Source organism: Narcine bancroftii, chromosome 4 (assembly GCF_036971445.1).
Source record: "Narcine bancroftii isolate sNarBan1 chromosome 4, sNarBan1.hap1, whole genome shotgun sequence".
Classification (NCBI taxonomy): domain Eukaryota; kingdom Metazoa; phylum Chordata; class Chondrichthyes; order Torpediniformes; family Narcinidae; genus Narcine; species Narcine bancroftii.
The window spans coordinates 125339229-125353308 of NC_091472.1; the positions used below are offsets into that span (position 1 = coordinate 125339229).

A 14080-nucleotide genomic window follows, 5' to 3' on the forward strand; every position below is an offset into this window, starting at 1 on the left:
GAAGTAACCTATCAGAACGTTCCCTTAATGACTTGATTGTTTTATTGTCATCAATAGAGGATGAGCAAATGTAGGTTCTTGGGAGTCACTATCTTGGAAGATCTTTCCTGGAACCAACATACCAATGGCATCATGAAGAAAGCCTCTACTTCCTCAGGAGTTTGCGGAGGAGTCAGTGGAGTTGTTCAAGTGAACCGGTACGGACTTGAAGGGCCGACATGGCCTGTTTCCGTGCTGTAAACGGTTATATGGTTAGTTGGCACCATATTTCTTGATTAAAAATTTGTTCTTTTGTAAATCCAAAGGATATAAGAGAAAGGAAATATGAATAGGAGATGAAAACACTTTGTAAACAAGGATATGTAGTGTTAGAAATCACCAAGTACCCAAACCATGACACATTACACAACGCTGTGACAAAATAGTTCCAAAGTTTTATTGTCGTTAAAACATTTGTACCAAACCAACTGGAGATAGTCATTTTAAAAATAATTGAAATTTTACATTTAAAGATTCAAGCTGAGGAAATCTCTCCATCAGCATTCTTTCAAAATGAATAATTACAATCTAGTTTAAAACAAACAAGTAACTCAAACCATAAACAGACATATCAAACAGTGAGACATACAGGAGTCTGCAGCTGCTGGAAAATCAAGCTAAACACATGCTGCTTAACCCACTGAGTTGCTCCGGTTGAGTGCATTTACATCAAACACCGAGGTCCAGTTCCCAAACTTGTCTGCACATTGAATAGTCATGAGTGCTCGGGAGTGAAACCAGAATTACATGGATCACAGCTGCAACAGCAACTGAACTTAAACTGGAGGTAAACTGGGAGTCTGCAGCTGCTGGGGAAACCAGAGCAATACACAAAATGCTGGAGAAATTCAGCAGATCATGCAGCATCCACAGAAAACAATAGGAAGTCAACTAAGCTGAACTTTCCTTCCCTCAGTGATAGAATAGCACAAAATTCCAAGTGCCAACGAGCAAATCCTGCTGGAAAAGTCTGTGCCCATATGATTTATGAGAATAGCATCAGGTTACATAGTACTTTTTAAAAATCACTGAATGGCCTGCTAGCAATCCCAGACCAAACTTGGGTCACTTTGGGTATGATACTGAAAATAAAAAGTTCATGTGTCAAAAATACATTATCTGGCTATGACTGGAGAAAGGTTACAAAGAGAGTACATTTCAACAGTTGGATCACATTGTGGAGGTTTACAGTGCGTTCCTCAAAACAAAAAGATCCTTCCTTCAAGCAAGATGGAATAGAGAGCTGCACAAAGATAGACTAAAATTACTGACTCTTGTTCATAAAGGAAACTTAAGTTAATCCCCCCCCACCAAAAAAAATGGTTTTCAAGGGAGTTCACCAAATTGAAAGCTCCAATCACAAAGCAAACTACTCAAATACAATGGTCATCTCATTGTATCGACTTTTGATAGCATTTACCATAGGACACAGTGGGAATTTTATATGATAATAACATCACATTATGGAAGAGGGAGATGATGGAATAGGTCACATGAAAGAATCACAATCTGAAGCAGTTTGCAATCATGATGTAATTCCTTCTATGAAATTGAAGGCAGAAATCATCTTCAGTCTTTGCAAAGATATCTGTGGGCTTCCAGAGAACAATTAAATTCATTTTGTTCTGGAGTCGCACAGAAATCACACCCATCCTCCATAACCCAATAGCGAACATGCTCTGTTCTGTATTGTTCACTTACCTGGAAATAATCAGATTCTTGATAGAACCTAGAAATCACCCTGTAGTTCGTAAGTCAACAACCTTGCACTCAGTATCACCAAAACCAAGGAGCTAATTGTTTGCTTCAGGAAGGGAAAACCAGATGTATACGATCCAGTGATCATTGGGGGGGGGAAACAAAGGTAGAGAGGGTGAGTAAATTTAAGTTCTTTGGAGTCACCATCTCAGAGGACTTTTCCCGGGGACACACAAATGGTAATGTGAAGAAAGCGCATCGGTGCCTCTACTTCAAGTGTTTGCGGAGGTTTGGCATGACATCGGAAACCCTGGCAAACTTCTATAGGTGTGTAGTGGAAAGAGTGCTGATCGGCTACATCACAGACTGGTACGGGGCAACAATGCCTACGAGCGCAAAACCCCTGTTGGGCTACCCCGCAAAGGTAGTGGACACAGCCCAGAACGTCATGGGTAAAACCCTCTCCACCATCGAGAGCATCTAAAGGGAATGCTGTCATTGGAGAACAGCAACAATCAAAGATCTACATGCAAGGGACAACCTCTGTTCTCACTGCTACCATCAGGAAGAGGTATAGGTGCCACAAGACTCACACCACCAGGTACAAGAACAGCTACTACCCTTCCACCATCAGACTCAACAAACTATTGCAGTTTGTTTACATTTCTTCATTTGTTTACATGTGTACGTTGAATCTTTTTTTTGCATGCTACTAAGTTATAATACTGCCTTGCCAGCAGGAAAAAGAGTCTAAGCATTGTATGTGATGCCCTGTATAGTACTCTGACAATACAGCTGAATCTGAAGTCATTGTTTTACAAAACAACATCCGAAATACACCCAGCAATAAGGATTCCACCAGACTCAAGAAGATTGGAAAAATCCTGAAAAAAAACTGCCATGGATGTTTTTTGTGCTATGGACCAAATTCTTGTGCCATAGCCAAGAATGGTAACATCAGAAGGCACATGTGAAGCAAGATAATTTGGAAAATACCAGAGATAAAAGGTTTCTGGACTGAAGAAAAAGTTAGATTTTTAAAGTTCTGACTTTGTAGACCTGAAGCATCTCCCATCAGCATCCAAAACGGGAAAATGGATTTACACACTGGGTTCTGTAGCCCTCTTCCTTCTGAACAAAAAGGGCATTAAAACCTTCAACATTTCCCCAAATTACATTGAAAGGTCTCAAATCTGATCCATCAAAACAATACTTGAGCATCACAAAGATCTGATGAATGAACCAGTCAGATATGATCTACCTCCTAAAACTGGGATGTTAACTTGCCCAACCTTCCAGGTGTTCCTTTCGATACAATTTAACATTGTTTCTGATAATTGGACATCATACACACAATCTGAAGGACTCTACCATTGAATGCAACAAAAATGATTAAAATATTGCACATTTACAGTTCATGGTATGACCCGATATTTATTTACGGTATTGCGTCATTACAAAATCCAACTCACCTCTAGTTATTTGGTCACCTCTTGTATTCCAATAAGTCACATTCCCTAAGCATTGAAACCATCAGTAGAGTGAATGAAAAAAACTCATCTGTCCCACTGCTGCCCTCCAGGCAGCCAGCCTCAAGTTTCATACAAGTAAAAAGGGAAAAAAACCCAGAAAATGCAAAAATTTTAATGGCTGCAATTTTTTGGATTAAAAATGTTATGCTCCAGAGAGAGAAAAAAATCAAATGGCTTAAGATTTTTCTCTAAATATGCTTATTCCACCTAATTATTCCCTTTACAAATCAAATCCATATAAAAGCATACAACTAGCTAAGTGAATTGTAATAGCAAACAAACCTAAAGTGCAATGTCTAAGTTTAGAGTCAATGGATACTTCTTTAATGCTGCAACATTATACATTACAACCAAACTAAGAAATAGATTTACTGACCAACTTAGTTTTTTTAGGCGGTAAGTAGAAATATGTATTTTAAAATTAGAAATCCTATCCTCCAGTCAAAAAGCTTCATTTCCTGAATATTTCCTCATCCCCAAACTGTCCAATAAATTTTAAAACATAGTATCCAATTGCAAGATTTAGATCACTACCTAAATTTTGCAAAGTCAGAACACGGGACAATTCCCTCTCCCCACCCCCCAAAAAAAAGTTTGCTTCCTGAACAGAAAGATAATTTCAGATTTGCTAATCACGTAGAAAGTTGGAGAAACAATAAATCAACTTTTATTAACTTTCATGTTTAATTACGTAATACTGACACATTGCTTTAGTTCTAATGACCTAAAAACGTTTTGATGCTGATTTTCGTTTGCACTCAGCATCTGATGCCTCTCATGTCAGCGTCCAACAATAGTCAGCCAGCATTAATGGGTTCCATTTGTACTGATATTGCTTTTTCATGGTCGTAATGTCCTGGTGAGACCTATCACCGTGCTTAACACTGACTGCACCAAGATCAGCAGGGATGTCGTCCAAGTACGAATACAGAAAATGAAATTTCATTGATATGTCGCACTTCATGGTTTTGTATGTTTGAAGCAGACAAAGTATGACAGGAAATCACAAAAATAAATTATATCTAAATAAATACGTGAAAAGAAAATTGTACGGTGATTTTCAGGATCAACTGACCAAAATACCCAGAAGTGTTCAGGAAGCAAAATCTTCATTCTCCAGTGTAAATGAGAGGTAAATCTTCAGTACTGTGATAGGATCACTTCAAATGATAACAGAACAGAAATATTAATCAGAGCATAATTTACAAATTATTAATTTTTGTAATCTATTCCTTCTGTTGATCCGATCTTTCTTTACGTACATATCTAAAACAATCTTCGGAATTTTGTTCAGATCAAGAAAATTACATTGAATATGTGATGATAGGAATCAAACCTTCTGCAAAAATGGGTGTATACAAAACACTCTAGTTAGCTTCAATAATATACTTCCTAACCTTTTTCTAGACTGTACATCATTTCTGCAATGTAAAAAGTTATTTGGTCATATTCAGGTTTAAATTAGTGCTGGCAAGGAACCAGAGAGCGAGTATATAATAGATCTGTTAGGCCCGCAATTATGAGAAGCAACTCACCCACGTGCTAGATTAAGGAAAAAAAAGCAAAAACACATTATGCCCAATAAGTTATCTTTTTACAGAAATAGGCAGGTTATATTACTCATCACTTTTTATGCCCCGGCACTCAGAGGTCACAAGGCATTTTTTTAAAAACTTGCAACGAGTTTAAAGGAAGAGACTTTGGTTTGCTTTCAGTTGATGTTTCTTATTATTGAATCGCTGTCGAATCAGACCAAAAATATCAGCTGCCATGGGATACAAAACCTGTTAATAAAATATCTGTTTAAATGTTCCACCAAAAGAAAACGGCAGCTCTTCAGGGAGGAAGGTAGAAAAGAGCAGCACTGAATTTCTGCTAACAATCAAACATTAGTCAGGACATTGGCTACATTGTGCAAAAATTTGTATTGCATTTTAAAAATAAAAGCCTATGTATATTTGTCAGTGTTTTTCTAGACACCTCAAAGGAAATTAATCTCTTCAAATATTTTAATTTTCTAAAACTGTAAATCAGTAACAGCTCTTTAGTGACTATATTGATCAAGGTTGTGTTTCATGGAACTGGGAAATTCTGACAAAAAACCTTTCAAAACAAGTCGAATGTAATCCCTCAAGTTCAAAACCCTACCAAACACCAACAAGCCAATGGAGTGATTTGCACTAGGATTTCAAGATTCAGAAATAACTTACATTTTTAAATTTAAACACAGTCCTTCTGGCCCACAAACCCATCCTGCCCAAATACACCAATTAACCTACGAACCCCGTATTTTTTTTGGAAGGTGGGAGAAAACTAGAACACCCTGAGGAAACACACGCAGACACTGGGAGAACATACAGCACCGGATTCATACTAGGGTAGTTGGCACTGTAATATCATTTTACTAACTGCACTACCCCAGTTTGAATCGTACATATTATAGCCCGTTTTAAAAAGCATTAGATTTCCCTTGTTTATCCACATGATTCTACCTGTGTCAAATTAGTTTAAAGCTACAGAAGGCATTATTTTCCATGACTTGGGGGAGAGGGGAAAGGAGAACTACTAAGCTAGAGCATTATTTCAGCAACTTGCTCAGAAGTTCAAGTGTGACATCCCTCTAAAAAAAAAAAATCGCAAATCCTCCTGAGAAGAATGGGTAACCCAAACCAGCACTCAGCAGCATGGAGAGGTTTATTTATGGACAGTGGGATCAAGAGACCGAAAAAGAAAGAAAATGCCAGGAATTCATGGCATTTTATCCCAAAATTATCACTTTACCTCGACTCAACTTAAGCATAGATTATCCATTAAAGGTTTCAAAACAGACCAACTATATAGATTCATTATTTTATACAGTAGAAATAGTATATTTAAAATCAAAGACTGCATCATCAACTTAAAATTAGAAAGTAAAGGTTAACAAGTTACATCTTCCCATTTACTTCATTTTATAAATGGTCAAAATCTTTGCTCAGTGGCAATATCATAAATGCATTTGTAGTAACCCTACAAAATCCCTTTGTTTGTATTAACAAGTAATACAAATTTAGAAAATAATATATTCTGCAATGTTCCATCAAATAGCTCAAAAAGGACTAATGAGATGAATCTGGCCTGTGTTGTTTAAATTCAATGCACTAAATGATCAGGGCAAGAAAGCAACTTCCACATGGCTATAGAGTTCTTTCCACACTATTATTGCTGGTTAATGATCATCACCCTCCAAACAGAAAAAAAAGTTATCATTATCAGTGATTAGAGTGTATTGTTAAGAGAGGAACAAAACAGGAAAGAAGAAAATAGAGATCATTAGTGCAAGTGTTAAACCTTGTAACTCATCTCTGCATTCATCTTTGTGTACATCTCATAAATAGCATCAATAGTCATTGTAAAGTTGACCAAAAACTGTCTGATTTTTTCTATACATTCTTCTTCTTTAACCTCTCTGCCCTTTGACAGCGCTTTCAGAAAATCTGATTTGTATGGGGCGAGGTAAACAGTCGTCTGGAAAACAAAAAAATGGAAATTGTTGTTAGCCATAAATCACTTCACCCCATCACATATCCACGGTGCTTAAAATCCTGGATCATAACCAGCTCTGTGAGCTGCAAGATTTTAAAGGTGAAGGATCACTAATTACATGTTAGATTACTGATTCTGTTTGAAGAACAACTGGAAAACCTGTTTGGAACATTTGGAATTTTCTGCATTCTGCTTGAAGGAGCCAGTGTGACTTAAGCCATAAGGTAAGCATAATCAAGCAAATGATATCTTGCAGTTTGACCATGGAGGAGCAGCACCCTTGAACTCATTCATCTTCTAGTCATAAGAGACATCAAAAGTAACTACTGTACTCACTGGAGCAGGTGGTTGGTTACCTCATCCCAGAAAGATCAGATTTCTTGTACCTTAATTTCACAACAAATTCAAGTCCCAGCTTTACCCACACACCTGGTCTGATTTTTAAAAATTGTATTAAAATAAGCAAAGGGTAAATCAAAGGGGTATAAAGTTGGGATGATCCCATTCCTGTACAACCTACCATCACATCAACTCAAAAACCCCACTCAAGAATCTGCAGATAGAGCAGCATTGGATGGCCAACTCCCACAAGGTTTTTGGATGGCCAACTCCCACAAGGTTTTTGGATGGCCAACTCCCACAAGGTTTTTGGATGGCCATCTCCCACAAGGTTTTTGGATGGCCAACTCCCACAAGATTTTACAAGAAGTTTGTGCTCAGTTGCAAGCCTCAAAAGGAAACAACAAAGTAGGAATAGTTGGAGAGGGTGCTGAGGAAGTGAACACGAGCAAGCCCAAATAAGTGTAATCGGTCAGAGCGCATCTCTATGTTGTTGGATTGTGATTGTGAACAGGCATGTGTGATAATTCCACACAGCACAGCCTGGTTTCCACCTTGAACTACTTGCCATTCGACCAAGAGCTCACTCTGCTAGGACAATGTGGTAGCTGGGGTGCCACATCCTCTTATTTCAGCATTTCCAACTGTAACCCCTAGCATTCTAGCATTGCTTTCTTGTCTTTCTCTTCTCCCATTATTTCCAGACAAATTAGCTGGGTCTAACAGGTCTCAACACTCTCTCTCAACCAGCACCACTGTTTGTAATGCTGTCTTTTTTGCCTCTCGAAATAGGTTTTCCCAATTCTCTCCACTTCGACTCTTTCCCCCTCAAGTTACAAGGTGTTTACTTTCCAATTTTTCTTTTCCCAAATCTGGCGGGATGCTATTAACCAGAAACATTAACTGTTTGGTTCTTCACAGATGCTCCTTGAGCTATTATGCATTACCCTCAATTTCTAGTCCATGATCTCTTTCCATGTCTGAGCAAAAAGCCTTCCTATCTTAAAAGGGCCTGCCAGAGACACTATGTTCATGCTCACATCAAGAAAGACAACCATTCTGATTGTAATAATTACACAGGATTCTCCTGTAATCACCTCAGGGAAAGTTTTTGCATAGGAAAGTGTCTCTCAGTTGCCTCCTCCCAGTAGCCAAGTTCCCAAGTACAAAAGGGACAGACTCCACTTGAACTGGAGGGGGACCAATATCCTGGCAAGCAGATTTGCTGGAGTTGTTGGGGAAGGTTTAAACTAGTTTGGCAAGGGGGTGGGAGCAGAGTTTGCGAGCAGTGTCTAGGGTGCATGGCCACCTAGTTAAGAATGATAAAGAATACAAAGAAGGATGGAGGTTAAGGTAAAAGGTAGAAAAGGGAATATATGTGAGGGTCATTCCCTGAAATGCATGTACTTTAATGCAAGAAGCATAGTGAACAAGGTAGATGAGCTTAGAGCATGGATTGGCACTTGGAATCATGATGTTGTGGCAATTAGTGAGACCTGGTTACAGGAGGGATAGGACTGGCAACTAAATATTCCAGAATGCAAATGTTTTAGATGTGATAGGACAGGAGGTAAAAAAGGGGGAGGAGTTGCTCTGCTTGTTAAGGAGGACATTACTGCCGTGAGATGGCAGTATGGTTTGGAGGGATCGTCCAGTGAGGCTGTTTGGGTGGAATTGAGGGGTGGAGGAGGCATGAGGGCACTAATAGGAGTGTATTATAGACCACCAAATGGGCCAAGAAAATTGGAAAAACAAATTTGTAAGGAGAAAGCATATATGTGTAATAAACATAAGGTAGTGATCATGGGAGATTTTAACTTCCTTCACATTGATTGGGATACCCATACATTAAGAGGGCTGGATGGGTTAGAGTTTATCAAATGTGTAAAAGATAGTTTTCTTAATCAATATGTAGAGGAACCGACTTGGGACAGTGTAATACTGGATCTCCTGTTGGGGAACGAGATAGGTCAGGTGTCTGAGGTAAATGTTGGAGAACAAATTGGGTCTAGTGATCACAACTCTATTAGTTTTAGGGTAGTTTTAGAGAAGAGCAAAGAAGGGCCTAAAGTTGAGGTTCTGGATTGGAGAAAAGCATATTTTGAAGAAATAAGAATGGATGTGGGGAATATTGAGTGGGACATGATTTTTTTCAGGAAAGGATGTAAATGAAAAATGGAGAATATTCAAAGAAGAAATTTTGAGAGTACAGAGTAGATATGACCCAGTGAGGATCAAAGGAAAGGCTGGAAGTCAAAGGGAGCATTGGTTTTGAGGAATATTGGAAATTTGGTTAGGAGAAAGAGGGAGGTGTACAAGAGGTATAAACAGCAGGGTCCTGAGAAATTGAATCATGTAGAAAAAATCTTAAGAAATTAGAAAGGCCAAAAAGAGGCACGAAGAGGCTTTGGCAGGCAGAGCAAGAATAAATCCAAAGGGTTTCTATAGGTACATTAAAAGTAAAAGATTAGTGAGGGATAGAATTGGACCCCTTGTGGATAGGAAGGGTAGGTTATGTGAAAAGTCAGAGGAGATGGGGGAAATTTTAAATGATTTCTTTTCCTCTGTATTCAGTAGGGAAAAAATATTGTACCAGTTGAAGTAAAGAAAAATAGTGGGGAGGTCATGAATCATACAAGGATAACCGAGGAGGTAGTGATGGCAGTGTTAAAAAAGATAAAGGTGGACAAATCTCCGGGTCCGGACAATGTATTCCCAAGGACACTCAGAGAGGCTAGTGTACAGATAGTGGGGCCATTAACAGAGATATTTAGGATGTCACTGGTCACGGGGGTAGTGCCAGAGGATTGGAGGGTGGCTCATGTTGTTCCGCTGTTTAAGAAAGGGTCCAAATGTAAGCCTGGAAATTATAGACCTATGAGTCTGACGTCTGTGGTGGGTAAGTTGATGGAAAGTGTTCTGAGGGATGGCATTTACAAATATTTGGAAGAACAGGGGTTGATAGGTAGTAGTCAGCATGGTTTTGTCATGCTTAACAAACCTTATAGAGTTTTTCAAAGGGGTTACAAAAAAGATTGATGAAAGAAAGGCTGTGGATGTTGTCTATTTAGACTTTAGTAAAGCTTTTGACAAAGTTCCCCACAGGAGGTTAGGAAAAAAGGTGGAGGCATTAGGTATAAATAAGGAGGTAGTGAAATGGATTCAGCAATGGTTGGATGGGAGGTGTCAGAGAGTAGTGGTAGAAAATTGTCAAATTGGAGGCCGGTAACTAGTGGAGTTCCTCAGGGATCAGGCCTGGGTCCACTATTGTTTGTTTTATATATATTAACAATCTGGAAGAAGGGGTGGTGAATTGGATAAGTAAGTTTGCAGGTGATACAAAGATTGGTGGTATTGTGGACAGTGAGGAAGATTACCATAGTTTAAAAAGAGATATAGATAGCTAGAGGAGTGGGCTGAGAAATGGCTGATGGAATTTAATACGGATAAGTGTGAAGTGTTACATTTTGGAAAGGCAAATCTAAATAGGTCATATACATTGAATGGTAGACATCTGAGGAGTGCAGAGCAACAAAAGGATTTAGGAGTTATGGTAAATAGTACCCTCAAAGTTGATACTCAGGTAGATGGAGTGGTGAAGAAGGCATTTGGAATGTTGGCCTTCATAAATCTGAGTATTGAATTCAACAGTTGGGATGTTATGATGAAATTGTAAAAGCATTGGTGAGGCCAAATTTGGAATACTGTGTGCAGTTTTGGTCACCAAATTATAGGAAGGATATAAACAAAATAGAGAGAGTGCAGAGAAGGTTCATGAAAATGTTGACAGGATGTCAAGGTTTGAGTTACAGAGAAAGGTTGAGCACCCTGCGGCTTTTTTCTCTGGAGCGTAGAAGATTGAGGGGGGATTTGATGGAGGTGTTCAAAATTTTAAAAGGGACAGAGAGAGTCAACGTGGATAGGCTTTTTCAATTAAGAGTGGGGGATATTCAAACCAGAGGCCATGGTTTGAGATTGAAGGGGGAAAATTATAAGGGGAACATGAGGGGAAATTTCTTCATGCAAAGGGTGGTTGGGATGTGGAATAAGCTTCTGGCTGAGGTGGTTGAAGCAGGGACGTTATTTACATTTAAGGAAAGACTGGATAATTACATGGAGGGGAGAGGATTGGAGGGATATGGACCAGGTGCTGGTCAGTGGGACTAGGAGGGTGGGGATTTGTTCCGGCATGGACAAGTAGGGCCAAACTGGCCTGTTCTGTGCTGTATATGGTTATATGAAACAAGGATGTCTGCTAATGCTGTGATTGTAGTAAATACACAAAGGAATTGGAGAAACTCAGCAGGTTCCACAGAGTCTATAGGATATATAACTAATGATTCATGCCGGAGCCTTCCTTGATAAAGGGCTCAGGCCTGAAAATTCAGTAATATATCTTTGCCTCCTATGGATTCTGCAGGACCTACTGAAGTTTTCCAGCACTTTTGTGAAGTTTCTCCTGAAGGTACAATCTTCTGTCCATCAGAAGTCACAATGGATATGATCTGCACAGCACAACAAATCGAGAAACAGTGCATCATCAACAATGCTACATAACCTCACTAAAACATTCAAATCCAACTTGGGAAATGAGACTCCCTCATATTTAGATACCCTCAAATTAGTTACCATTCTACAGTTGTTAGGCAATGAAATAAAAGCCATGAACTTAATCAGCAGTTATATAATCCTAATACAAAGTAACACCAATTTACTTATCTTTCTCCTTGTAATACTGCACCTCCCTTCAATAAGCCTGGAATGAAGTTAGTCTTCAACCTTCATTATTAACTTCAGCACCAAGAGCAGGCAACCTCAATCATCAATTTACAGTGCAGAAATGACATGAGACTGTGTATTTAAAGACCGAGCTTCAAGTCCCTGTTACATTTTCAGGGGATGGGACTTTAAAATCTAGAAGGTAAAATAAATCCTCCACCAACTTGCCCCTGCCACATAACATCTCTTATGAGGCCCTGGAAAATAGAGATCACTTTGCACATAAAACACCATAGCATTAATAACAGGCAGACATCAATGAAGAAATTCACCCAAGCCTTTCATGTGGTTAATCAAGCAAAAATAATGACCAAGATCTTGACATCAAGCTTGTGATACAATAACAAAAACCCCTTCCCTCATATCTGCTTCAGGGAGATGGATAACCTACAGAAGACAACTCAGAGCAATGAAGTACCACCTACGTCATCACAAAATCTTCAAACTTCATTGCCAAGATAGATGAACCAATATGCTCTCAGACCTACAAGTTCAGCAACAAAGTCTAGAGGACAGTTTACTTGTTCTGGATGGCAGGCCATTGTTTGCATGCTTGACACCAGATTCATGAAATAAGTTATCTCAACACCCTAATGGCAAGAGATTTCCAGGACAGAAGGAAAATTCTAGAATGCTTTCAAAGTCTCCTTAAAAAATGTATCTTCCTCACTGGCTCATGGAAGTTCCTGTTCCACAAGTTCCCAAAATAAAGTAGAATCCAGCAAGGGACTGAGCATAGAGTCTCAACATCAGGATCTTGCAAAGCCCATGTACAAACCGTCAGGAGTGGACAGCATCCTATCTTCCTCCTCCACCCAACTACTTTAATGAGAGGATGCTGCAGCCAAGTCACATAGGTCTCATATGTTGCTCATTCCCCAATACCTCTGCTCTTTGTAATATCACACTGAGAAAGCTGCCCAAATCAGAAAATATTTCCATCTATTTGAATTACAGCAGAATACAAGGGCAAGAATGACAGTCAGACAAACTGAAGAGTGCAGTAGAACAAAGTTATCTGGGAATTTAGGTAAACATTTCTTTGAAAGTGGCACCACAGGTAGACAGCATTGTAAAGAAAGTTTTTTGGCACATTAGCCTTAATAAATCAAAGTATTAAGTACAGGAGTGGGATGTTAGGCTGAAGTACAAAATATTGGTGAGGCCTAATCTGGAGTATAGTGTGCAATTTCAGTCATCTACCTATTGGAAAGATACAAGATTGAAAGAATACAGAAAATTTACAAAACATTGCTGGGATTTGAAGAATTGACTTATAGGTAAAGGTTGAATAGGTTTAAACTTTATTCCCTGCAGCATCGGAGCATGAAGGGAGATTTGACAGAGGTATTCAAAGTTATGAGGGGTATAGATAGGGAAAATATTGTGGTTTTTTTTTGGGGGGGGAAACAAGAATTAGAGGACATGGGTTAAGGGTGAAAGGTGAAATGTTTAAGGAGAACATTAGGGATAACTTCACCCAGAGGATGGCAAGATTGTGGAAGGTAGTTGATGCAGGTTTGATTTTGACACTTAAGATTGGATAGGTACATGGATGGAAGGGGTGTGGAGGGCTGTGATCCAAGTGTAGGACAGATGGAATAAATAGTTTGGCACAGCCTGTTTCTGTATTCATCCTGTAGTGTTAAATAGTTCCATGTCAACTCAGAAGAATTGACCAGATATGGCCAACACAGAGAGTATTTCAAGGAGGGTATGTAAAAATATACTCACAGCAAATAATTTTTGTTTGAAAAAGTTATGGTACTTCTTTAGAGCCATTTCATAAGCTTTTGTTGCATTGACTTGAATGAGATTTGGATTTGCATCATCATGTTCCCCATCTGCAATACTCTGCAGCATAACCTGTATGAATTTCAAACCCCTATGAAAATTTCAAGAAAAGCAAATCAAAAACAGAAGCTGCCATCCATTTACATTCACATTTCCTCAATTTCAAAGACAGGATTTTAAAATACAGAAAACCTAGAAGTCATTGATTCTATACGTCCAATTTGCATATCAAACCATCACAGAAAATTCATTCTCCGAAGATGGCCAAAATTAGCAGTGCAAGACTGACGGGTCATGCCAATTCAGAGGTAGCACTCATTACTTAGAGAGAAGTTGCGTTCTCGAGATCCAGCATGATCATATGGATGGCATTT

At 38.9% G+C, this 14080-nt stretch overlaps 1 protein-coding gene across 1 annotated transcript in view; it reads right to left on the reverse strand.

The window, feature by feature from the left end:
• Positions 1-414: 414 nt before the first annotated feature.
• The window catches only part of gltpa (glycolipid transfer protein a), a 75839-nt gene continuing 62173 nt past the window's right edge, over positions 415-14080 (reverse strand). Inside the window, exons 4-5 of the mRNA XM_069932735.1 lie at positions 13647-13797; positions 415-6776 (exon numbers count right to left, since the gene is read on the reverse strand). Coding sequence (XP_069788836.1) covers positions 6594-6776; positions 13647-13797 — 334 coding nt within the window. The 3' untranslated portion in view covers positions 415-6593. The remainder of the gene's footprint in view (positions 6777-13646; positions 13798-14080) is intronic.